The 24,390-nt window shown below is 59.5% G+C and overlaps 2 protein-coding genes across 11 annotated transcripts in view; one reads left to right on the top strand and one right to left on the bottom strand.

The window, feature by feature from the left end:
* GLIS2 (GLIS family zinc finger 2) overlaps positions 1–15,971 on the top strand; it is a 20,907-nt gene extending 4,936 nt beyond the window's left edge. Inside the window, exons 1-8 of one of the 7 annotated variants that reach the window (XM_043560694.1) lie at positions 5,911–6,372; positions 9,846–10,088; positions 10,897–11,069; positions 11,603–11,779; positions 11,861–11,994; positions 12,104–12,225; positions 12,858–13,055; positions 13,166–15,971. In XM_043560694.1, coding sequence (XP_043416629.1) covers positions 6,348–6,372; positions 9,846–10,088; positions 10,897–11,069; positions 11,603–11,779; positions 11,861–11,994; positions 12,104–12,225; positions 12,858–13,055; positions 13,166–13,965 — 1,872 coding nt within the window. In that variant the 5' untranslated portion in view covers positions 5,911–6,347 and the 3' untranslated portion in view covers positions 13,966–15,971. Of the gene's footprint in view, positions 1–5,910; positions 6,373–9,845; positions 10,089–10,896; positions 11,070–11,125; positions 11,475–11,602; positions 11,780–11,860; positions 11,995–12,103; positions 12,226–12,854; positions 13,056–13,165 lie in introns of those variants that run through there. The other 6 variants (XM_043560692.1, XM_043560693.1, XM_043560695.1 and 3 more) reach the window with 6 other exon arrangements.
* On the bottom strand, positions 15,107–24,390 carry PAM16 (presequence translocase associated motor 16). Of its 4 annotated transcripts, none has more exons than XM_043560702.1 (6): positions 24,088–24,223; positions 18,722–18,806; positions 17,733–17,869; positions 17,272–17,337; positions 16,671–16,806; positions 15,107–15,857 (listed from the first exon to the last, which is right to left on the bottom strand). In XM_043560702.1, exons 1-5 carry the CDS (start codon positions 24,088–24,090, stop codon positions 16,720–16,722), a joined length of 378 nt encoding a protein of 125 aa, XP_043416637.1. In that variant the 5' UTR covers positions 24,091–24,223; the 3' UTR covers positions 15,107–15,857; positions 16,671–16,719. The 4 variants fall into 4 exon arrangements, with proteins under 4 accessions (XP_043416637.1, XP_043416636.1, XP_043416638.1 ...); XM_043560701.1 differs by lacking the exon at positions 24,088–24,223 and adding an exon at positions 21,853–21,941; XM_043560703.1 differs by lacking the exon at positions 15,107–15,857 and having other exon boundaries at positions 16,650–16,806; positions 24,088–24,390.

Below are 24,390 nucleotides of genomic sequence, written 5' to 3'. Positions count from 1 at the left end.
GACCCTGGGAGTGAGGAGGCTGCCGGTGGGGGCTGGGTGTGTGTGGGGGGGGACTGAAACTCAGAGATTTGAGGGCTTGGCCTGGGGTCACTTGGGGTCAGGGAGGGACAGAGGGGGACTAGAGCCTAAGACCGTCAGGCCCTGGCCCCGGACATGCCGGTTCAACCAGGGAATCCCCTCAGCTCCACTCCTGTCCACCCCCACCCCCATCCCCTGCAGGGGCATGAGGGCATGACGTGGGGGCAGCTGCGTCCGGAGGAAGCCTCTCTCCCTCCCTTCTCCCCATCGTCCATCTGGGTCTGGCTGGCAAGTCCCAGCCTGCCTGAGCCATTTCTCCCCTGGGCTACTGCCTCCTGCATCCAGAGCCCCCCAACCCCCATCCCCACACTTGCGGGCTGACTGCCCCTGAGCTGTGATGTCCTCCTCCCCCTAGGCTGTGGGGCCCTCTATTGTCCTGTCTGTTCTAAAGTCCCCCCCCACCCCCAGTTCTGTCTGCTTGCCAGCCCCACCCTCTTTCAGGCCAGGCCCCCAGCACCACCTCAGGATACCTAGTGGTCACCCTGCATGGTCCTAGGAGCGGACATGGGCTCAAAGGAGGCCAGGCCCGGGAGGCCCCTACTCAGTGGATGTTTCCCTTTGGGTTTGAAGACCCCCCAGCTTCTGGACTTGCTCATCTGCCCAGAGTGAACAAGTGGGGAGGGGCGGGGGCAGCGGTGGCAGGGAGGAAGGAGGGGGGAGGAGTCCAGAGTTCAGCGCAGGGCCCCTGCTGTGCCTGCTCGAAGGCAGCTCTGGGGTGGGTTCTATGCGGGCACCGGGTGGAAGTGGCAGCAGAGAAGCTGGGGGTGCTAGGCCCTTCCAGTCATCCCAGCTGAACCAGGGCACTGCTGGTACCCCGTCCTTGTCCAGGTCTGCTCCCGGGTCCTTTGCCCTGGACAGGGAGAAGGAACCCTCTGTGTCAAGGCCCAGGCCCTGCCCCTCACCTTGACCTTGGGCCAGCCACTTCCTGCTTTGAGCCTCAGCCCCTCCATACGTACCCAGCTCACCTGGCTGGTGGGTACCACAAATGGAGTCATTCACTCAGGAGACGGTCACTGAGTGCCAGGTGTTCAGGAAAAGCAGAGGGCAGGTGTGTTGGTGCTGTTCAGGGAGTGCTTAGGGTGCTGGGGCTCCAGTTCACTTTAGGCCAGCCCTCTCCCTTCCTGGGTGGGGAAACTGAGGCTCAGAGCCTTGCCCACATCAGAGTGGGGCAGGCCTGTTTTCTGGCTCTGCACCCCCAGCACTTTGTATCCCTGCCCCGTTCCCGATGGTGGAAGGAGTGAGCTCGGTGTGGGGGCCGTGGTCTGTCTGTTCCGTGAGGCCGTCACCTGCTCTAGGACTCCCTTCTTGGAATGAGGCTCTGAATGACAGGTGCAGGGGTAAGTGCCTGGGGCCAAAGGTTGGGGGCAGCGCATATGACACTCTGTGTGTGGGCCAGGCACCCAAGGTGTGCTCAAGCACCGTTCACACTGGGGCGTCTGAGTGGCTCAGTCAGTTGAGCATCCGACTTCAGCACAGGTCATGTTCTCATGGTTCGTAAGTTCAAGCCCCCTCTATCAGTGAGGAGCCTGCTTGGGATTCTCTCTCTCCCTCTTTCTCTGCCCCTTCCCCAACTCATGCTCCCTTTCTCTCTCTCTCAAAATAAATAAACTTAAAAAAAAAAAAAAAAAGCTGGTGACATTGTGGCAGTAGTGAGGACATGGACCCCAGATGAATGTGGCAGGCAGCACAGGGCCGCTACAGGGCTGGAACGTTTCCCTCAGCAGCCTGGGGACAGAAGTAGGTCCTCTGCTCAGCTGTCCAGCACCTGGAAGAACAGCCCATGTACAGCTGCAAGAGTCTGAGGTTGGCCAGGGTGAATCAGGAAAGACTTGCTGCAGGAGGGGGCAGGAGGGGGCGGGTAGCTGGAGGAGAATATGCGAATGTGGAAGGTTGTCACCAGAACCTGGCACCCAAGAGGTGAGCAAGCATCGAGCTCGTGGGAGAAAGGGAATCCTGAAAAAGGAGGTGCTGCAGGGAAGAGCCTGGGGACAGGAGCCTCTGGGCTGGAAAGAAAGAGGGCACTTTCTGTGTGGAACACTCTGTGGCTCCCCGGTGCCCTCCAGGTCCTGGCCCAGCCTCCCTCTTGGGCCCCCTCTTCTGGGTGAGGCAGGTTTGCTGAAGGTCAGCCGGTGCCACCCCCCAGGCCTCTGCAGCATTGGGCCCAGAAAGCGTGTGGGCTTTGGGGCCTGGAAGTGAACCCCAAGATGTGCTCCTTATAAGCTCTGTGACCTCAGCAGATGACTGAAGCTCTCAAAGCCTCCACCTCCCTCTCTGGGAAATGGGAAGGGTAACAGCCAAATTGCAGGGCCGGGAGGGTGTATGGAGATGGTGAGCGGGCGGCAGACTGGCCTGTCTGGCTCTCAGAACAAGTTAGAGGGCCCCTGGGTGGCTCCGTTTGTTGGGCGCCCAACTTTGGCCCGGGGCGTGATCTCATGGTTCATGAGATTGAGCCCTGTGTCGGGCTCTGCTGACAGCTCAGAGCCTGGAGCCTGCTTTGGATTCTGTGGCGCTCTCTTTCTTTCTCTCTCTCTGTCGCTACCCTGCTTGTGTTCACTCGCACTCTCTCTCTCAGAAATAAATGAATAAACTTAAAAACAAAACAAGTTAGGATGTGACGCTCCGTCTGCCCCACCACTTCGCCCCACATCCCCTCTTCTCGGGAGCAGCCCACCCCAAGCCTGCCCCCACCGAGGTCGGGGCGCCCTTCATCCTCGCTCACCTGTGGGCCCCAGAACTGAGTTGGGTGGAGGGCCTGGTGTTGGAATGCGTAACTGAGCGATGGGGTAAATGAGGCGGAGGGAGGGAAGGGCCAAAGTCCAGCTCGCCTTGCCCGCCTTGCCCGCCTCTGCCCTTGCCCGCCTCTGCCCGCAGCTGGCAGGTGCTGTTCAGTGGACCTGGTGCTCATCCCAGGGTAGCGGGAGGGATGGGCCATGGGCAGGAGCCCCCCCCCCCCCCCCCCCCCCCCCCCGCCCCCCAGACTCGGGAGGTACTCACTGGGTTGTCTTGCAGCCAGACTCAGTTGGGGAAGTGCAGGGTTTCCTTCCCTTTCGGGACTGGGCCTCATCCCCGCTGCTCCTCCTCACTCCTGGGTCCCAGCCCCTGACGCCGGTCCCGTGCTATGTCCTGTGTGTACGGTGTTAGAGCACAGGTGTGACACGCATGCATATGCCTGTATGTCTGGGTGCACTGGGTGCCCGTCCATGTCCTATGGGACACTGGCCGTTGCCTTTCCTGGCCCCAGAGGGTTCTGGCGGGGTGCCCAGCCCTGCCTGTCCACCATGAGTGGCAGTGCTCCCTAGCAGGGCCTGGCCTCCTCCTGCCTAGGCCTCAAAGGGTGTGTGTCCCTGTCTGGCTCCCCCAGCCCCATGCCAGCCCCTCCCAGGGATTTGGGCAGCCTGGGCCCAGCCCTTCCCTTCCCAACCCCGGGGGCGGGTGTGGGGGCTGCTTGGCGGGCTCGCCCCTGGCTGAGGCCCAGGTGCAGGCAGTGCTCATAGCCCCAGGCACCCCCCCCCCCCTTACCCCGCAAGCTGGGCAGACAGGAAAATACCAGACATAGTTGTGCAAAGGTGGCGGGCGGGCAGTAGGGGGTGGAGGCTGTGAGATGGGGGCCTAGAAGCCACTAGGCCTGGGGGGCCTGTGTGCCAGGCTGGCTCTCGCAGCTGGGCAGGCCAGCACATCTGTGTGAGTGTGCACATGTGGGCCGGGCCCGTGTGGGAGTTGCTCCTCCTTAACCCCCCAGCCTGGTGGCACTGGGGAAGGAAGTGCATCTTCTGGGAAGCCAGGACTGGTGAGGGGCGTTGCTGGTGGGGGAGCCAGCTGTGAGCCTTCCAGCTTCAGCACTGCCTGAACTATCTGGGTGAGCTTGGCAGGCCAAATGATTGCATGGGGCACCCCCAGCCCAGAGCCAGGAACAAGAATCTTCAGGGCTACTGGTTGCTGGCACCTCCCATGTACCAAGTGCTGGGCCAGGCTCTCCCTGCGGGGCGTCTCGAGCCCCCACCTTCCCTAGTGAGCTGGGCACCTTATACTGTACCTATGTTTCCACCCAAGGCTCAGAGGGGGCAGCAGGGACCCATCTGAGGCCCCACAGCAGGGGTGGGAGCTCAGGGGACTGGGACCAGCTAGCCTGGCTCTGGGTAGCACTATCTAAACATGCCGGAGTGAGGATCCTGGCACACACTCCTGTTCAGGTGCTGCCCAGCTGAGGGCTTTCTTGAGGCCCCCAGAGCTGAGGGCAGAGACCTCATCCCTGGCGGGGTCACTTGGGGCACTTGCACTCCCACCTGGGTGGGGTCTGCCCACCCAGGGGAGTCTGGGGGGGGGTGATGGAGGGGGCTGGCTGAGGGCCCACCTTGGGTGGGGGAGGGGCCTGCCTGCTGAGTGAGGTTCCCAGGGAGGGCAACCCCCTTGCTCTTCCAGGAAGTACTGCCTGCCCTGGCCCCTCTCCCGGGGCCTGCTGCTAGAGGCCTCAGGATAAGCCCCTCCCCTGGGTCCCGGGAGGAGGCCTGCTCCTTCCTGGACCGCACACCGCCTCTCCAGGGCCTCCCTCCGTCTCTGATGCAGTCAGGCTCTGGAAGGTGGCTAGGGTCAGCTGTGGCCACTCCACAGGACAGCAGAGGCCTGAAGCTTTCTAAGAGGCACAAGCTTGTTTAGTTGCACCATGAAATGAAGGCCATGTGGGCCCAGGTGAGAGTGAGACTCTGGTGTCTCTGGGTACAGCGGGGATGATCATGATCCCCACTCAGCTGTCCTCACAGCTCCAGACCAGCCAAAGCTTGGAGGTTTCAGCGATGGTGACAGTTCATTCAACAAGTCTGATCAAGCACCTACTATGTGCCCAGCACTGTTTTAACTGATGATTATTACATAATAATGGGAGACATTAAGAAATTATAGAATGTGTGCATCATTACCCAAAACCCAGTGAGGGGTGTCTTATTACTATTACTGTCATCCCATTTCAGAGGTGGGGACAATGAAGCTCAGATGGGGAAGTGACTTGCCCTAAGACACATGGGCAGGAAGTAGCAGAGCCAAGTTGGAGACCCAGGTGGTCTGACCCGTACTTGGAGCGTGCTCTGCTGCCTGGTCAGGAAGGGGGGGTGCTGAGACATGGGCTCTGCCCCTGCCCCCAGCCCCTACTGCCGCTGCCAGGAGGGTGGAGCTCTTGGCCAGAGCAGGGAGGGAGCCGGAGCAGTTCCCAGGAATGTGGGGCCGTTTGCTTTGGCAGCATATCTGCCCTCAGCTCTCCAAGCCTCCCTGTGCACTACCCCCCCCCACCAGAGTTGGCCCCTCCAACGCCCACCCACTGCTGCTGCCCCTCCTAGGCTCTGTACCTAGCTCCCACAAACCCCTGGGCAGGGAGGGTGTGCCCAGCTGGAGCACCTTTGCCTTCCCCCGCCTCCCCTCCCCCAGTGAGCACAGGAGGGGCCAGTAGTGAACATGGGCTTCTGGACTCACCTGGGCAAGAAAGCCAGTCCTTCCACCGACAAGCTGTGTGACCTTGGACAGGTCACTTAATCTGAGTTTCAGGTTTTGCATCCGTAAAATAGAGATGACCAGCACCTGCTTTAACAGGTGCTGGCTTTTTGCCTCACCACCAACAGCTGGCTGTTGGTCCTGTTGTAATGTAATATTCGCTCATGGCTTGCAGTGGGCTTGCTTCCCCCTCCAGCCCTCAGTTTCCCCATTTATGAGAACAGCATGTTGATAGTGATGACCCAGTCACCGAACACCAGGGAACCCATGGAGCAAGTGGTGGTGGGGGGGGGGGGGAGGGACTTACTTTCCCTTTTCATGAGATATCAAGAAAGCCACTGGACTTTTGAGAGGTGCATCTTGGGCCCTTGTCCCTAAACTCTAGCTAGATGGGCATGGTTGACCAAAGGGCAGCTTCAGGACTGCCTTGGGAATAAGGGGTAACTCTTACATGGCCCCAGGCTGCTGTGGCGTGCGCAGGGAGAGCCCCCAACGTACAGAGAGTTCTGACCTCTCTCTCTCTCTCTCTCTCTCTCTCTCTCTCTCTCGCTTCGGCAAGGAGCCCCTGAGAGCTTCTCAGGGTGGGTATGCCTAGCTATCCCCTCCACCCACACAGGCACCCCTCCAAGCTCCCCGGCCAACCAGCCGCCCTCCTCCAAGGAGGGAAGGAGGGGCTTTATCCACAGCAGAGTCCAGCCCACTCCCGAGCCTGGTGAGCTCCAGCCTCAGTTTCCCCATGGTCGTCGTGGGCATCTACTCCCAGTAGGGGTTTTAGAGGGTTCCAAGAATCCATGGACAGCCGGTGCCTGACACATGGTAGGTGTTGGACGGATGCTGACCGCCCCCCACCCCCAACCAGCGTGTGTCCCACCCCAGGCCACAGCTCCCTGGTGGAGTCCGTTTCCCACCCCCCCCACCCCGCCCCCCGCGCTCGCCCCGCCCGCCGCGGGTGGGCTCGGCCGCCAGGTAGGCCGGGCCGGGCGGGGGCGCTCGCCTGGCGCTGCAGCTGGGGGCCGTCTGCGCGCGGCGGCCGGCGGGCGCACAATAGCGGCCATTGTCTGGGCCGGGCCGGCGGGGCGGGCGCGGCGGGCGGGGGCCGGGCCCCGGGGGGTCCCGCGCGGCCCACCCTCGGGGTGACCCCCGCCCCGCGGGGAGGCCGGCCGGGGTCCCGCGCCCGCCCCGCCGCCCCGGTGGTCCCCGCGCCGCCCCGCTTCCTCCAGCTCCCTGGGCTCTAATTAGTTCCTTGCGCAGCTGGAGCAGCGGCGCGGCGCCCGGCAGCGCGACCACCTCGGCGCCGCCTCTCTGCCCGCCCGCCCGCGGGGAGGGGGTCGCTCCCGGCAGCCCGGACGCCGCGTCGCTGCCCCGCTGTTGCGGGCTCCGGGCTCCGCCACTGGTTCCGCAACTCGCCTGCTCCCTCCGAGGCGGGCACGTCACCCCTCGGAGCGTCCCTGGCCGCCTCTGGGAAACGGGTCGGGGGCCCGCTTCCCCAGCCCACCTGGTTGTCCAGAGCGTCGAATCGGGTGCTGGCGTGGCTGGCCTCCGGAGGTGATCACGGCGTCAGCCCCCAGGGTTCCAGGCCATGCCGACCGCCTCAGAATCCCGGGAGCGTGCCACCCTGGCTCTCACCTTCCCCACTCCACGCAGCCCCGGAACAAAGAGCAGAGCCCCAGTTCAGAAATGGCCCCTGCAAGCTGGGGTGGGAAGTGGCAGGGGACACCTTGAGGCTGATCAAGGTCAGGACGGAAGACCGGTCATGGGGGTCTTCTCCTTGGTGTGGGACCACCTTTCGGAGGAAAATTCTGGGTGGGGCCAGCCTGGGGCTAGGTGTGCTGGGAAGTGTGGGCTTGTGGGGTGGCTTTTCGCTCCTTCCCCAGGAGTGGGGGGCTGGGCTTCTGGGCTGGGTTCTGGCTTCCATCCAGATGAACCCCTGCCTCTGGGGGCAGGAAGTGTGTGTGTGTGTGTGTGTGTGTGTGTGTGTGTGTGCGCGCGCGCGCGCGCGTGCACGCAGGAGGTGGTTCTCTGGGGACTGAGCCTGCTGATTAAGGGGGCTGCTGGAGTCCCTACTCCCACCTTGGGTGCTGTGCTTGCCCAGCTGTGGGAAACAGGCTCCTCTAAGGGCCCTCCCCAGTTCTAGGTTGAGGCAGTGACTCCCGCAGGTCACTGCGGGACCCACAGGTTAGGGCCCCTCCCTGGACCCCTTCTGGCCTGGGGCAGAAGCAGATGCCAAAGGATGTTACCTGGGCAGGGTTACCAATGGAAGTGTCAGTTTGAGTTCCCAGTTTCCAAACCATCCTGCCCTCATGGTCCCCTTCTCCAGAAGGTCCAGTTAGTGGTGGGGGATGGAGACAGAGGCTGTGGGGAGGCCTGTGGCCCTAGGCCAGCTGAAGGACCAGGCCACCAGCCCTTCCTGGCTCCTGAATTCTTAATCAGCATAAATATTTACTTCCTTCCTCCCCTTCCAGGCTCCCAGCACAGAGGAGCTTCAGGGAGGTTGGACTGGGCCTGTGTCTAAAAATAAACAGGTGGAGGGACAGGCAGACACACAGACAGACATAACTGGGGGAGGGGGGTCAGGCAGAGGGCAGCTCCCTGTCCAGCCAGAGGGAGAGTGGAAGGGGCCCAGATCCATCCATCACTGTCACTCACCCACCTGCCCATTTTGGGTCTGGGACTCCTAAAGGACAGGGTGGCAGCCTGATGCCAGCCCTGCTTGCATCACTGGGAGTCCCTGGCCCTACATGGCCTGGGGGGCAAATCCAGACAGATCTGACTGCTCCCACCTGATGCAGTTTAACTGGGACAAGTCAAGTCACAGATGGGGCCCCACCACCAAGTGCAGCTGCCCTTCTGTGAGCTCTGCTATCAGCCATGTGCTGGTGGGGTCTTGGGATGTCCTAGAAGCAGAGGGTCCTAATCGAGGGAGGGGGCTGCCTTGTTCCCTGTGTGTTTGGAGGGTTTTGGCAGACGTGGAGCATGTCAGTGCAGACACATGAAAACAGAGAAAACTGTTTTAAGTTGCTGAGGTGCCTGGCCTGGAAAAAGGATGAGTGGGGACGTGGGGGCTGCCCTCCTCCTTCCTGCTGCATCAAGCAGGTCTGCACATGTGTGGGCCACTCCGATTCCCAGGCAGAGACTGACAGACACTGAAATATACGGTCATTTACCATGTGGTGGTTACAGGGATGTCCTGTGTTGAATTATGCAGACATGGATTTGGTGAATGATGTAGAGTGTCTCACAGTGTTAGCTTGTTCAGCAGATAGATTTTCAGGGTGTGATCCTCTCAATGAACAAATGCAAGGAAACACTTTGGACCACATGCGAAAGGTTGCCCCTGGAAAAAGGTTGAGTTTGGAATAGAGAGTTGATCTTGCTCTCCTGTCATTTGTACGTGAAGAAAATGACACCATTGAGAATTTGTAAGGAAGTAGTGAAAATAACATCATGAGAACTTACAATAAAAGAATATCATCGCCACTGAAAAAGTGTGTGTGTGTGTGTATATGTGTGTATGTATATATATATATATAATTATTAATCACCAGCGCTGGTCCACTTCCCTCCAAACCCTGTCCCTGGCTAGCCTGCCTGGATCACAGTCCCCAGCTGCCCCCTGGTGGCGGCCCAGAGCCCTCTGGGTCCCAGGCCCATGGGCACCTCTCTGGACCTCACCTGGGAGGCAAGGCCACCTGTCTGCACCCCCATCCTTTGGGCCAGGTTTTGCAGCTTGCCCGAGACACACTCTCAGCCTCCTTCCCTTGCAGGTGGTCACAGCTGCCTGGGCCCAGCACAGTGGGCCCTTGGCAACTGGTAGCTAAGGGACCACTCCCGGCTGCCTTGGAAGATACTTGTTGCTCTTCTGGTCTGGTTCTGGGTCTTCAGGCTCAAACCGGGCATGTGATCCCGAGAACTTTTCCCTTGGTCAGAAATAACCTTTGGGACATGGCTGGCCATTTCCAGGGAGATCTGGCCTGGAACCTGGTAGTTCTGCCACTTTCTAGCTCTGTGACCTGAGGCAGTGTCTCTAAAACTCAGTTTCATGGCTGAATGGACTCTCTGAGCTTTGCCTCCAGAAAAGACCTGAGGGCAGCGGACATGGAAGCTGTCCGTAGGTGGTTGGCTCTCCTTCTGCCCCCTGGACCAGAGCCACTCAGAGGGCCTCCCTTCCCAGGGAGATGGCCTTCACACTGCGGGACATCCATGCTCCGTCCCCTGTGGGCTTCAACGGGTGCAGCCCGAGGAGAAGCCTGAGGTCACAGTCTCACAACACAGCTCCTGTCCTCTCCCAGGTTCCTGCCTGAAAACCAGCTTGGGATCCCCCCGCTGCCTGCAGCCACCTCCTACCCAGCCCCCCATCACCATGCACTCCTTGGACGAGCCGCTCGACCTGAAGCTGAGCATCACCAAGCTCCGGGCGGCGAGAGAAAAGCGTGAGAGGGCGCTGAGTGCAGTCCGGCACCGAGCTCTGCACAGGGAGCTCGGCCTGGTGGACGACAGCCCCACCCCAGGCTCTCCAGGCTCCCCGCCCTCAGGTACAGCACCCCCGGTAGGCAGGGAGGTCTCGGGTCCCAGTGAAGCTGTGGCAGTGGGAAGAATATCTAGGGTGTGTCCACCAGGATGTCCACAGCCCCTAGCAGCTTTCAGCCTAGAGCTCTGTCCATTTATCCTTAGCAGTTTGTCTCTGGAAGTGACATTGTCCCCAGGGGGAGGCAAATGACCTGCCCAGTTCATGAAGCTGGCACAGCAGAGCCAGGATTCAAACTAGGCCTCCGGGAGGACACAGAGGGGCCGGTAAGGGGGGTGTGGGGGCAGGGGGCAGGGGATTCACAAGTAGTGACAAGGCCCTGTGACCCAACTCCTGGGCTCTGAGGTCAGGTCAGTAGAGATTTGGGACCGAGCCCAGCAAGATCTTCTCAGGGGGTGCTTGGGGGCTCAGGACTCCCACTCTGTCTCCACTGAACCCTGAAAACCCGACCTACCCATGTGAGCTGTAAGGCTCTGGAGGCATCCTGGCCCCAACGCCTGGTGTTCCAGAAGGGAGCAGTGAATCAGGAAGGGGCCCAGGAAAAGTCCGAAAGGTCCCTACCTACCAGTATGACAGGAAGCCAGGGGTCTGGCCTCAAGTTCCTGTTCAGTGGGTACTTTCCACTCTTTATCTTGACCGATGTCTGAACTCTCATGGTGATGCGGGCCACGTTGGTCAGGTACGCAGCCTGCTGCTAGATGCTTGGGGTCCCAGGGTGGTCCAGGGGTGTGAGGGTGGCATCTGCTTCCAGGGTCGTGGTGGGAGACTCACAGGACCCTCAGCCCCAGCACCTCTGAACAGTGTTTCTTTCTTAGGCTTCCTGCTGAACCCCAAGTTCCCCGAGAAGGTAGAGGGACGCTTTTCGGCTGCCCCTCTGGTGGACCTCAGCTTGTCACCGCCATCTGGGCTGGATTCCCCCAATGGCAGCAGCTCGCTGTCCCCTGAGCGCCAGGGCAATGGGGACCTGCCTGCAGTGCCCACCGCCCCGGTGAGGAGGGCATAAGGGCTCTGGAAAGAGGTGTATTGGTTTCCTGGAAGGGACCACAAACTGGGTGGTTTAGAACAACGTAAATGTATTATTCTGTCACAGTTGTGGAAACTAAAGTCTGAAATCGAGATCTCGACAGGGCTGTGCTCTCTCCCAAGGCTCTGGCAAGAATCCTTCCTCGCTTCTTTCCAGCTTCTCTTGGCTCCCGGTGTTCCCTGCCTTGTAGCTGTGTCACTCCAATCTCTGCCTCTGGTGTCACCTTGCCTTCTTCCCTCTGTTGTGTCTCTGTGTTCAAATCCCCCTTTCTCTTATGAAGACATCAGTCACTGGATTTAGTGCCCCCAATCCAGTATGACCTTGACTGCATCTGCAAAGACCCTATTTCCAACTAAGGTCACACCCAAGGTACAGGGGGCTGGGACTGGGACATGTCCTCATGGGGGACACAACCCGCCACAGGAGACAGGGGTGGTGGGGACCTGCTGGCCCAGCAGGGCGCGCTGACCAGCTCTGTCTCTCCCCTCTCCCCCTAGGACTTCCAGCCGCTGCGCTATCTGGATGGCGTCCCCAGTTCGTTCCAGTTCTTCCTGCCTCTGGGCTCCGGGGGGGCCCTGCACCTGCCTGCTTCCTCCTTCCTCACTGCCCCCAAGGACAAGTGCCTCTCACCAGAGCTACCCCTGCCCAAGCAGCTGGTGTGTCGCTGGGCCAAGGTGAGTGGGGGGGGTGGCCAGGAAGACCGGGGTCAGTGTGCACAGCCCTGCGTAGACTCAGAACCTTCCCCGGCCCCACAGTGTAACCAGCTCTTCGAGCTCCTGCAGGACCTGGTGGATCACGTCAACGACTACCACGTCAAGCCCGAGAAGGACGCAGGGTACTGCTGTCACTGGGAGGGCTGTGCCCGCCACGGCCGCGGTTTCAATGCCAGGTGAGGGAGGGCGAGAGGGGGGCCGGGGGAGAGGGGCTCCGGAGTCCCGCGAACTGAGTCGAGGTCCCCCCCCCCACTCCCCCCCCCCCGCACCGTGCCCTCCCTGGAGCAGGTACAAGATGCTCATCCACATCCGCACGCACACCAATGAGAAGCCACACCGCTGCCCCACCTGCAGCAAGAGCTTCTCACGCCTGGAGAACCTGAAGATCCACAACCGGTCGCACACAGGTGAGTGGCTGGGCCCGGGGCAGTCAAGGGGTGAGGGACGCATCTCACTGTGCAGTTGTCGCTTTGCGAGTGCCACTTCTGGGCGAAGCCTCTCCCGCGGGTCCCCTCTGCATCCGCCCTTGGGGCACAGACACATCTCCAGGCGCCGCACTCAGAGGCACTCAGCACCGTTGTTTGTGAGGCTTTGTGAGGCGGCGCGTGCCTCCTCCTGGCTCTGCCCAAGCACACGGTGGGGCCAGCCTGGTGACACGCCCACATACCTGACTTTAAATTTCCCAACCACCAAAAAAACCCATCCTCATTGCCGCATTACACAAAGTACAAAGGAAAGAAATGAATTGCAATGACGTATTTTCTCAAACCCGATATATTAAAAGACTGTCAATGAGACATTAGATTTTGCACGAAGTCTGTGGAATCACAATCTGGTGTGTATTCCCTCCCCCCCAACCCCGTGTGTTTTACGCTCACAGCACACCTTGGTTGGGGCCGGCCACACTGCAAAGGCTCAGAGCCTAGAAGTGGCTCCCCGACCAACGTTTAGTAAATGTGGAGGCATTTTCCGGAGCCAGAGCCGGAACACAGCCCGGGGAGCTTTCCTGCAGCGCTCACGGTGGGCCACGTCCCAGCAGGGTCTTCCTGGAAGTGTGGAAGCAAATGTGTGGTCCTGCCGGTGGAGGTGGTCGCTGTCACCCACAATTTGAAGCACGGGACCGAGGCCGAGGGCACACCACCAGGCCACAGGCAGGGCTGGGGTGTGACCAGGGACCAGGCCGGCTGCTCAGCGCCTGTGCCCTGCTGCCCCCAGCTGGGAAGAGATCTCGTGCCAGGTGCCAGGGACGCCACCACTCTCCGGGAGCTCTCTGGGGCCGGGGGGAGGGGGGGGGGAGTGTGGAGGCTGGGCTGGGGAGAGGCCCCTCACGCCGGCACTGCCCTGCAGGTGAGAAGCCCTACGTGTGTCCCTACGAGGGCTGCAACAAACGCTACTCCAACTCGAGCGACCGCTTCAAGCATACGCGCACCCACTACGTGGACAAGCCCTACTACTGCAAGATGCCCGGCTGCCACAAGCGCTACACAGACCCCAGCTCGCTGCGCAAGCACATCAAGGCCCACGGCCACTTCGTGTCTCATGAGCAGCAAGAGCTCCTGCAACTGCGCCCACCCCCCAAGCCACCGCTGCCCACCCCCGATGGCGGCCCCTATGTCAGCGGAGCCCAGATCATCATCCCCAACCCTGCTGCCCTTTTTGGAGGCCCCGGCCTGCCTGGCCTGCCCCTGCCCCTGGCCCCCGGCCCCCTTGACCTCAGCGCCCTGGCGTGTGGCAATAGCGGGGGTGGTGGGGGTGCAGGGGGCATGGGCCCCGGGCTGCCGGGCCCCGTCTTGCCCCTCAATCTGGCCAAGAACCCGCTGCTGCCCTCACCCTTTGGGGCTGGTGGACTGGGCCTGCCTGTGGTCTCCCTCCTCGCTGGCTCCGCTGGCGGTAAGGCCGAGGGGGAGAAGGGGCGCGTGGCAGTGCCAGCCAGGTCTCTGGGCGTGGAGGGCCGCAAGACACCCCTCGAGAGGACTGAGAACAGCCGCTCCCGGCCGAGCCCTGACGGACTCCCCCTGCTGCCGGGCACCGTGCTGGACCTGTCCACGGGCGTCAGCTCGGCGGCCAGCAGCCCAGAGGCACTCGCTCCGGGCTGGGTGGTCATCCCTCCAGGCTCCGTGCTGCTCAAGCCGGCTGTGGTGAACTGAACCCGCCTGGTGGGCAGCTACCTGCGGCCCAGCTAGGAGCTCCCGGCCCCCTGCCCCCGACGAACGGAAACTCTTCTGCGAAATAGCAATAATGTCCTCCTGCCCCTGGGGCCTGGTTGGCTGTGTCCCCCAGGCAGACCCAGCCCCAGACAAGCTGGGCAGCAAGGATGGTGCTAGAAGGTCACTGGTGGTGTCCCAGGCTCCGGAGGGGAAGCTGGTCCTGCTAGCCAGGGAGAGCTGTGCTCCTGGGTGCTGAGGCCTCGCTCACCTCCAGCCCACCCCCTGCCCTCTCCTTCACCTAGTCCTCAGATGCCCTGGCCCTCCACCATCCTCCCTCATTCAGGACCTCCCTCATCCAGTCACCAGCCTGGGTAGGTCACCTGCCCCCTCCCTGCCATGACCACCCGCCAGCCATGTTCCCGTCCTGCCTAGCCTCTCTGGGCCCCTGCTCTGGGGGCTTCTTGGACCCCTTTCCCTCTGGCCCACCCTCCAGAGGGAGAGCAAGACAGACGCAGGCAAAGCCACAGGAAAAAGCCACCTTATCCCTATGACAAGGCGCCTCCAAACTCCGAGAGGGAGGCCCGCTCTGCCAGCTGCCCCTCACCACTAGCCTGTCCGGAAAGAGCCAGCATGGAGGGTCAGCTCCTTGTCCAGGCTGGACACTCTCCCAAGTGAGGGGCCCATTGACCACTCACCTGCCCCTTCACTACTGGGCCTTCTCCCTCTCCTTTCAGGGAGCCCTGGGGATGTGGGGAGCAAAGCCCTAAGCGAGGAAGAGAGATGCCAGGACCTTGGGCCCTTGCTTGGCTCAGGGGGCAAGTGGGACCAGGATTGGCCCAGGGCAGTGCCACTCCACACAAGGGACCATGGAAGCTTGCAGGGTGTCAGGAGATGGGAGGCTGGCTGGGGACAACCCCAGGCTAGGACACAGCCCCAATTCTGGGGGTGCCAAGTCACAGCCAGCACACAGGAGGGGTAGGGCTCCAGGCCAGTGCTGGGCATGGGACCTTTCCAGAGGCCATGGACAGAAAGCCCCGGGCTTGGGGGTGGTAAAGCGAACCGGGATGGCCATGGGAGGGCCCCAACTCTGTGCCTGGGGAGGGGAAGCTGGAGGAAGGTGCCTGGATTTAAAACATGATTGTTTCCTTTGGCTTTGGCTCCTCCCAACTGAGCCTCTATCCTAGAGGTACCCCCCTGCCCCCCACTTTCACTGGCATGGGCCAGAATAAGCTAAGGATGCTGGTGCTCCATATGCCCTACAGCCCACAGCCCGACCCTAGCAGGCCTTGGGGCCGCAGCACATATGCTTTCCCCACCCTGAGCCCCTGCTGTTCCTCCCTGGAGGTGGCCTGGTGCCACCTGGGAGGTGCTGGCCTGGCAGTCAGGACTTCTGGCTCCAAGGCCTGCCCGGTCCTTGGCCACATGACCAAGCACTCCATTCCCCTGCTGTAGGACTGGGAGCTGCAGGCCAGCAGCGGGGTGGTTAGCAAGCCTGCAGACCCCACCCTTTCCTGGACTGCCCTTCTGTCCTAGAGGGGTCACCCTGACCCGGCCTGCCCTGACAGGGCCTCGCAGTGCTGGCTCTGCCCCTTGAAGGGGCTGTGAGCAAAGCAGGAGGGAGCTGGTCTCCTTTCTTCAGGCCCCACCCAGGACCCAGGCCTTAAATCCCCAGTTGGGGGTGAGGGGTTTGAGACTCAAGCCCAGGGAGCAGAGGAACAGGGCACTGGAAGGTGACATTAGCATGTGACTCGGTGATAGACCAGGCTCGAAAGGGCTGGTGTACGTGTTGTTGTTGTGGGTTTGTTGTTGCACATTCCAGGATATCAGTATTTTAACAGGTTCTAAGTGCCTTTCTATCGTAGCTTATGTTTTTCCTCCTCTTGGCTCCATTGCTGTTAGCATAGAGTTTAAAAAAAAAAAAAGAGATAAGCTAATGACTATAACAATATATTCCTCCATGTGAGAGGAAGTTTATAAAGAAACAATAAAATTGAGTTGCAAAGACAGTTTCTGTTTTGGCCGTGCCACGAGCTGAGCCACCCTGCTTGGGAACCATCCTGTGCCTGGTTTGGGTCACCCACCCCCAGAACGCAGCACCCAGAAGCCCTGTTCTGGGGCTTCCTTCCCACCCTGTGGGTGCTTCGGGGAGGGAGCGGCCAGAGGGGGCAGGTGCTGAGGGAGTAGACATGGAAGATTCTAGATGACGCAGGACCTGGTCCTACCACCACCTGCTGTGACCCTGATAAGAGCCTTAGTTCTGGGAAGACACAACTTGTCCATTGAGAGTCTGGCAAAGGCTTCTCTCTCTCCCTGTACTGGAGCATTCCACCCAGATTCCAGAGATGCTAGAGTCAAACCCAGCTCAGGGAGAGGTTGCCTGTGACTGAGCCGTGGGCCTGGGGCTCTGGACCCGGTGGGAAGGGCTAGGGCAGGCCTGAGGGCGGGGATGCTCATGGCAGGAGGGGCCTGGCACTGGAGCTGTGAGGGCAGGAGTGGCCCTGTCCAGTACGTGACAGCTCAGCAGGCAGGGCAGGGCTGGGCTGGCTTCTTGCCAACCTCACCCACCCCAGCCCTGTGGGGTGTCAAAGTCATTTTAACAGGGATGCGGTACTACTGGCTTCCCCCCTCCCTGCTGGCAGGAAGAGCAGTCTGCCTTCTGGAATGTGGATGTGTGCACTGAGAAATGCGGAAAAGACATTTATTACCGAGCTATAAATTAGAGGTGGTGGGCAGGGTGCAGGAGAGGCTAAGTGGTCACGTTTTGGGCATCCGCTCCTTCTCTCTGTCCTCCTGGGCCTGGATTCTGAGCTCCTCCTGCAGGCGCTCCCTGGCTCGGACCACCTGGAAGGGAGTAGAATCAGACAGGGCAGTGAGTGGGATGGGCCTCTGCCCTTCGCAGTCCTTCCAGCTTCGAGGGCCTGCAGAGCCCTGGGCACGTCTGAGCCAACAGCCTGGGAAACACAAGTGCCTCCTTTAAGGGTGCCCAGCATTCCCAGGGGGACAGGGCCCAGGCACACCCTGCTCTTCACCAGCCAGTGGTCCTGTTCCCTCACAGCCATGGCTGCTGGGAGGGCCACTGTCAGAGTGACACAGGGCCCAGACATTTCAGCCCAACTGGCTGGGCCCCAGGGAGCTGAGGCAGCCAGAGGGAGTGGCAGCCTAGGGGGGGCCTCCCTGAGGCTGGGACACCAGGGACTGCCCGGCACACCTGCCTGCCTGCCAAGCTCTGAAGGGCCTGGGAATGAGGGACCCCCCCAGTGAGAAGGGCCCTGGACTTGTCCCCTCCCAGCATCAAAGAGCACTCACCTTGGACTGTAGGTAGAAGGAGCCACCCACGGATTTGTCGTTCACCTTGAATAGGTGTTCGTAGTTCTGCAGGGGAGGGGAGACGGTGAGAGGGTGTGCAGGCTCTGGGTTACAGAGGCAGGGGGAGCTAGGAAATGACAAAGAAGGAAAGCCAAAGGGTTCAACCCTGCCGCCCCGCATGCCCATGTGACTGCTGGGGGACAGAGAGGTGGACAGGTGCCCACAGAGGGAAGGGGCTTGTCTACCACCAACAACTGCTCTGTCCCTGCCACTGCCTTCTTTGGGCCTAAAAACAAATGAGTGACAGCGGCTGCCGTAACTCAGGGGTCCAAGCACCTGCTCCTTTCTACCAGGCCACATTCACTCTGGAAGACCCTTGTAGCCTGACTCCTCCCGCCCGATCTCCCCCTTTCTGGTCTTCTGAGGCAAGACCTGTCTCAGAGCCAGCCTAGTGGCCTCACCTTCTGGATCTCCTCGGGGCTCAGCTTGGAGACATTGAGAATCTGCTGTGCCTCCTGGAGGCTGAGGCCGGACAGGTTGGAGGCAGCTGCAGACTGGTGTCCAGCACGTCCCCGAGCGTCAGCTGCTGCCCGGCTGGCTATGTGGACACATGGGTGAGTGCTCAGCCCTCAGCAGCCCAGAGGTTCCCCTTGGGCCTTCCGAGTGGGCAGCTCAGCCTGCCAGGTGGCACGGGAGAAGACACACACAAGGGACAGGGTACATCTCTTCTCCAGGAGTGGCTTTTTGTGGGGAGTGGGCGGTGGGGGACAGTGAAGCGAGGACAGATTTACTCCACTGAAGGACAGGGGCAGGGTCTGGTCCCCAACCTAGACCACAAGATGGTTCTATTCCTCTCCTCTCCCCTGCCCTGTCATCCCCAGTGCACAGCAAGTTAGGGAGCTTTAGGCTACAATGGGAAGCAGAGTGAAGCCGCACAGGTATGAAGAGGCAGGAATAGCTCAGTTGAGACTTGGCTGCCCATCAGTTACCTAGGCCAGCAAAGCAGGTGGCTCAGGTGACCTCTTCCCTTTCAATGGCCCTAGAATCAGGGTCCACTAAACTTTTTCTTAAAGGATCAAAGAATAAATATTTTAGGCTCTGCGCACCAATTAAAATCTGGGTTTGCAACTGCTCGAATCTTGAAAGTAGCCAGAGGGTATGGCTGTGTTCCAATAAAAACTTTACTTATAAAAACAGGTGGTCAGGTGAACCAGTTTGCCCATTCCTGCCTTAATGTTCAAGTCAACCAGCTTTCCCTTTCACGAGAATGTCGGGAAGTCCAAGAATACCCCCACCCCCACCCCCTAGAAATGCCCCAGACTGCCAGAACCTCAGCCAGAAGAGGGTCCTTGCATCACAATGGACCCCTGGTGAGGGGCCATACACAAGAGGAAAATTTCACCTGGGCAGGAGCTCCCAGCCCAGGGGGAAGACTGGGGCTCAAACTTACCTGCAAACTCCTGCCGCAGGGCTCGGGCAAAGGCCCTGCCCACCACCTGCACCCCCATCACAATGATCTGGGCCAGGTATTTGGCCTGTGGGCAAAGCAGGTACCTGGTTAGCAGGTTGCATTTTCCAGAGATGGGACCCTGGAAATGGCTGCTGAGTGGCAAGGCTTCTGGAGATCTGAGGTAATGAAGTCCAGGGCAGCAGCCTCAGGCAACTTAATCCAAATTACCTTGATAAAAGGCTTCTGCTTTGGGTGGCTTCAGATGCTCTTTGGAGAGCTGGCTGGGGTGGACCTGACGGTGTTCCCAGAGGCAAGTGGGACCCTCCCTTGGCCTTCAGACCCGAGGACAGAACAGCTAAAACAAAGGGGCTGCAGGGCACAGAAGCTTCCAAAGGAACACTATGGCCTGGAGCCAGAACCAGGGGCTGGTCCCAGACCAGCCACTGCCACTAACTCACCCAGTGCTTCTGAGGCTGGAGGTCCCAACCTTTGTTCTACCAGCAGGAAACTCAGGGAGCCGGGAGCCACCCCAATTCTCCCAAGACACTTCACGAAGGTTGCAATCAACACAACAAAAGAGAAAAAGAGGCTCCACCTTTCAGCAGCAAAAAGCCCACTAGGGAGGCATTTAAGACAACTAACTGGTGAGGGAAAACAGGACTGGTCACCGGTTCCTCCACTGGTTCAAACACCAGCACAGTCGGCTAAGCTCTGCTTAGCACAAGGACACACGGAACCCTGCGGTGCCCTCAGAGCTCCCGTACGGCGCCTGGCCTGGCCTGGCAGGGGGAGCCTCTACAGGGCACAGCATGGTGGTTTTCTACTCCCAGACCTCGTGATTCAACACACCACAGGGGCACACAGCCTCATTAAGCATGACCAGAAGTATAGAAAGGCAATGGAAGGAAACCTCAGGAATGAGACGGAGACATTGGAAAAAGATGAGATTTCTACTGCGCTGGATTTCGAGGGCAGGGAGGATCACAATGGGAATACTGGGGCTTTCTAGGCAGAGGAACCAGGGCGAGCCCACCAGGAGAAAAGTGTAAAGGCCGTCCCGGGAGCAGCCAAGAGCACAGGGGACTTGTAAGGTCGTTGGAGAGAAGACTAAGACGGTGGCCGGGATGGGAAAACGTACAGCCCTTATGGAGAAAAGACGATACAGACAGCACACCGGAAATGACCGGTGTGTGCGATGGTACAAATGAGGGCGGGCAGAGGGCCCAGACAGGCCTCACTGCAGGCCGACACTGCTCAGGGGGCACATGCCCGTGGTTTCCCTTACTCTTTCTTGCACTTGTCGGTAGTCAGATGTTCTATCAGTCAGCAGGTATCAACTGAGCCTGGGTGCCAGGCACTGTGCCATTTAACCCAAGACCTCAAGCCACCAAGGCACAGCAGGGTTTAATGACGAGCCCAAGGACACGGCTAGTACTCAAGGGGAACGTGGGCAGGAAACCCTGACATTGGTACTCTCAGCCATGGCATCCTCAGGCTGCCCACCTCACAGAGGATCCTGCAGGGAGGGCAACTCAGCAACCTGACAAGGATCAAGGACTCAACCCAGAGGCCAAAGAGGGGCTTGAGAGATGCCAGGGGAATGTGGATTCCAGAAGTGGCTTTGTGTGGCTTCCAGTGGACTTGCCCTTATGGGCAGGGCGGGATGTTGGTTCTGGGACATTAGCAGGAATTAAAAAATGGAAGTGGGTTTGGATTTCACACGTAAATGGAAATTTCATAAGCCAGAAAGCAAAGCTCAGTGAAAGCTCTGTCCAGGGATCAAAGGGAGGGGCGGGGCTGCGTGCAAGGAGGAGTCAAGACCAATACTGTGTGCACTGGAGGGAGGAAAGCCTCCCAACTTCTCCGTCCAGGCCCAAAGCCCTTCCCAGGTGGGACTGGAGGTTCCCAGATAGACGGCTGGGTCTGTCTGAGGTACAGTGAGGCTGACAGGCCAGTAGGTGACGGCTTACACACCCTTCGGCCTCAGACCACACCTTCACCTGCTGCCACACGCCTAGGGGCAAGGCCACTGCTCCACCCATCACTGCCCTTCAACTTACTTCTCAGCCCGGGATGGTGGCTGTTGCTCAATAACGAACCTTAGAAACTCAGAGTGTAACTGGGCAGCCCCCCTAACCACCCCTGCAGGCTTCAAACCACAGTGGCATGGTATCCCTGTCGTTTCTGCTGCCAGAGCTCCATGGCTGCAGAAAAGGTGGGGATAGCCTCTAGTTTCAGAGGGTACCCTGACTGACCAAGGGAGCTGCCTGGTTGGTCCACTGAGGCTACCAAGGTTCGTGTGGGGGGCATCTCCAGGGGATGATGTGCGCTCATACAGGCAAGCTTTGGGATCACCCGTGTACAAATCCCAGCTGTGTGCTCCTAATGTGTTCTCAGGTACCCTTAGCCTCAGTTTTCTCACCTGTAAAATGGGGACAAAATAGGGCTGTCACAGGGATTTAATGAGATAATGCTTGTAAATTGCCTGGCACGGAGCCTGTTGATACAATAAGTACTCAATAAATGTTGGTTTCCATTTATTATACACTGTTTCACAAAACCTGACAATGGTCAGACATTATGGAGTAACAAAGCTTTTCCCAAAAAGGCAACTCATTTGATAGATCCACTAATTCCTCACAGGAAAAGGCTGCAAAAAGCCAGCCTACACTCCTAAGGAGCTGGAAAGCAGGATGGAAGAAGAGGGAGAGGGCTGCTTTGCAGCTCTAATCTGGCTCCCAGCTTGTCTTCTTGCTAGCTGTGTGGTCCTGGGCCAATTACTCAACCTCTCTGAACCTCAATTCTCTTATCTGCAAAATGGGGAGAACAATACCTTCCTTATAGGGGGGCTGCAAGGTCCTCAGGAGGCAATCCACATAAAACCAAGCGGACAGTCAGTGGCAGGTTCACAGCAGCCCAGCAGCTACCTTGCTTCTGGACCAGACCCTGCTTGGTGCTCAGTGGTCTAGAGACCAGGCAGTACAGCCAAGTTTCTCATCCACCTGTTCAGTACCCAGTGCCAGCTGTGGGTCAGATGTGCTCACAGTTCTGCCAGCTACAAGAGGTGGAGAAGACTGCCACTGGGTGAGGTTTCTTCTAGAAAGTCCTAAAACATCCCAGAGTCCACTCACTGACACTTGGGCCTGAAGACCCTGGGCCAGAACAACCAGCTGCCATGGCATCCGACTGAGGCCAAACTTCAGGGTAAGCAGCAGAGATCAGAGCCACAGGTCGCCAAGCCTGGAACCCACTGTGGAGGACACATACATTTTCTCATCTGAGGAACACAGCCCAGTGAAGGACCAAAGCTCTGCAGGTGGGGCAGAAGGCCACAGGAAAGCATCTGGGGACAACGGGAATGTGGCTTATCTCATGTTAAGTGCATCAAGAAGGGACCTGGCTTTCAGACAGACCGATGTGCAATGTTCCCTTCAAAGCCCAGTTCCAGGTTCTTGGGCTGGCGGGCAGAGACTGTCACTGAGACTCACTCCCTTCTCAAGGATCCACTGAGATAGGAGGGGGGCTCTGTTCACCCAGAGCCCCTGCAAACAGCTGCTGGCATCACAACTAAGCAGGAGGGCAGTCAGGAACATCTACGCCTGGGGTCCCCGCCTATGGCCGGCACAGCAGCCCACTGGTATGTGAATCAACGTGACACTTAAACAGGTCACCGTCGGCAACAATGCCATGCCCCCAGACGGGGTTTCCAAACGCCTACCACTCCCTCTGCTGGAGGGCTTCAGCTGTCCCCCAAGACACACACAATTCTGCCATTGCCACTGCCGGCAAATTCAGTCCACTTTTCAGTCAGGCGTTCTCAGCTTTGGCTACAAACAACTTCCCTGGTCTTCTCTCCCCTCACCTCTCTCCGCACCTACTTCGAGATCAAGCTCTCTGACTTCTTTACCCCAATGTCTGCAGCTCGCAATTCACACACCATACAAATCACTCTTGTCAAGTGTTCAGTGCTTTTTAGAGTATTCGTGTAGCTCTGTAAATACACTAAAATGCATGGACGACTACTACTAGTTCCAGAACATTTTCACCACCCCTCCCCAAAAAAGAGAGCCATTAACTTTGAATACCCTATTACCGTGATAGTCAAAACCCAACATCCTGCAAAACTTAACACAGCCTGGAGCGCTGGGTGGCTCAGCTGGTTAAGCGTCTGGTTCTGGACTCTGGCTCAGGTCATGATCTCATGGTTCGTGGGTTCGAGCCCCATGTGGGGCTTTGTGTTGGCAGTGTGGAGCCTGCTTGAGATTCTCTGCACTCCCCCCACTCATATGCTGTCTCCTCTCTCTCAAAATAAATAGAACACTAAACACGTTACCCCCATCCCCCCAAGTGAAACCTTCCCAGGCTCCTACCATGTCTGTCCTCCCACAGCACGATCTTTTCCTACTAATATGCTGTTCTAGTTCACAGACCTGCCTGATTCCTCCTTTAGGATACAAACTCCCCCAGAGCAACCTTTTACTTTGCTCTTGAGGATGGCTCAAAGTTACACGCACAAATGAGAAGGACCCAGTTCAACCGTTCGTTGTGGGTCCTCAAAAAATGGCAGTAACCGGGCTCAAAACCAGACACTGCTGCATGAATGACCCTAGAATCCAACTCTGAAATGCAGGTTCCTTAGCTGTGAAATGCGGACAATGACAGTACGAACTTCATAAGCATTACAGGAGAGAACCCACGTAAGGCCTCAGCTCAGGGCCTGGCACTTGCAAGCCGCTTCCTTATCCTTAATAGTAAGAAATGGTTCCCCAAACTGACTGCCTCAATCCCTTGGGGAACTGACAGAACCTCCGAGGGCAGAGCTCAGGACCATGCATTTTTATAGGGTCCCCAGGTGCACCCGTCGCAGCCAGCGTGGCCCAGGTCTGTGGATTGGCTCTAAGTGCCAATGGTACCGCAGAAACGCTCAGTTTTCGGTGTCGAGGGGCCTGGTTCAAGCCCTAGCTCTGCCACTTCCTTGGCAAAGTCTCGGAGAGCGTTTGGTCAGCTGCGAAGGGGGGAACAATAATAGGGCGACACCACCAACTACCTGCGGGGCCAAGCAGGGGCTCCCGGGTCGGCCCTAGCCTCCCGCTGGGGCTGTGCGCTCATGGGCTGGAGGCCACGACCGCACTTGCTGGGCATTTTGCGGCCGGCCAGGCCCTCCCTGCTTTCCGGCCAAACGACTCTCCGTCGCCCCGAGGCCGCCAGCGCCCGTAGCGGTCCTCCCGGTACGACGCCCCCGGACCCCGCTTCCCGTCCGGCACGAGGGGGCGAGCGGCTCCCGCAGCCCGGCCGCAGCTCGCCGCCCCTGACCCGGCTCCGAAACGGCCCCCCCGCCCCCGGGCAGCGCCCATCTCGGGCCTCACCATGGTGGCCGCTCTGCCTCGGGGTCGTGAGCTGCTGCTTCCTGGCCCCGCGGCCCCCAGCTCAAGGGCGGCCGGCGGGTCAGAGGTCAAGGGAGAGAGCGCGTGCGTGACGCCGCACAAAGCATGCGTACTGTTCCTCCGGAAGGCGGGGTGTGCCTTGACGTAATCCGTAGGCGGAACCAGAGGCGGAGTCGGCCCCGGCCTCCGGTTCGCAAGACTACCGGGGACGGGCGATGGGCGGGCGATGGGCGGGCGATGGGCGGTCCCAGGACTCACCCTGGCCCTCGCCCCGGCCCTTCGCCC

This window comes from Prionailurus bengalensis, chromosome E3 (assembly GCF_016509475.1).
Source record: "Prionailurus bengalensis isolate Pbe53 chromosome E3, Fcat_Pben_1.1_paternal_pri, whole genome shotgun sequence".
Taxonomy (NCBI): domain Eukaryota; kingdom Metazoa; phylum Chordata; class Mammalia; order Carnivora; family Felidae; genus Prionailurus; species Prionailurus bengalensis.
Note: the sequence above shows the minus strand (reverse complement) of the source record. Positions and strands in the feature narration are given on the sequence as shown.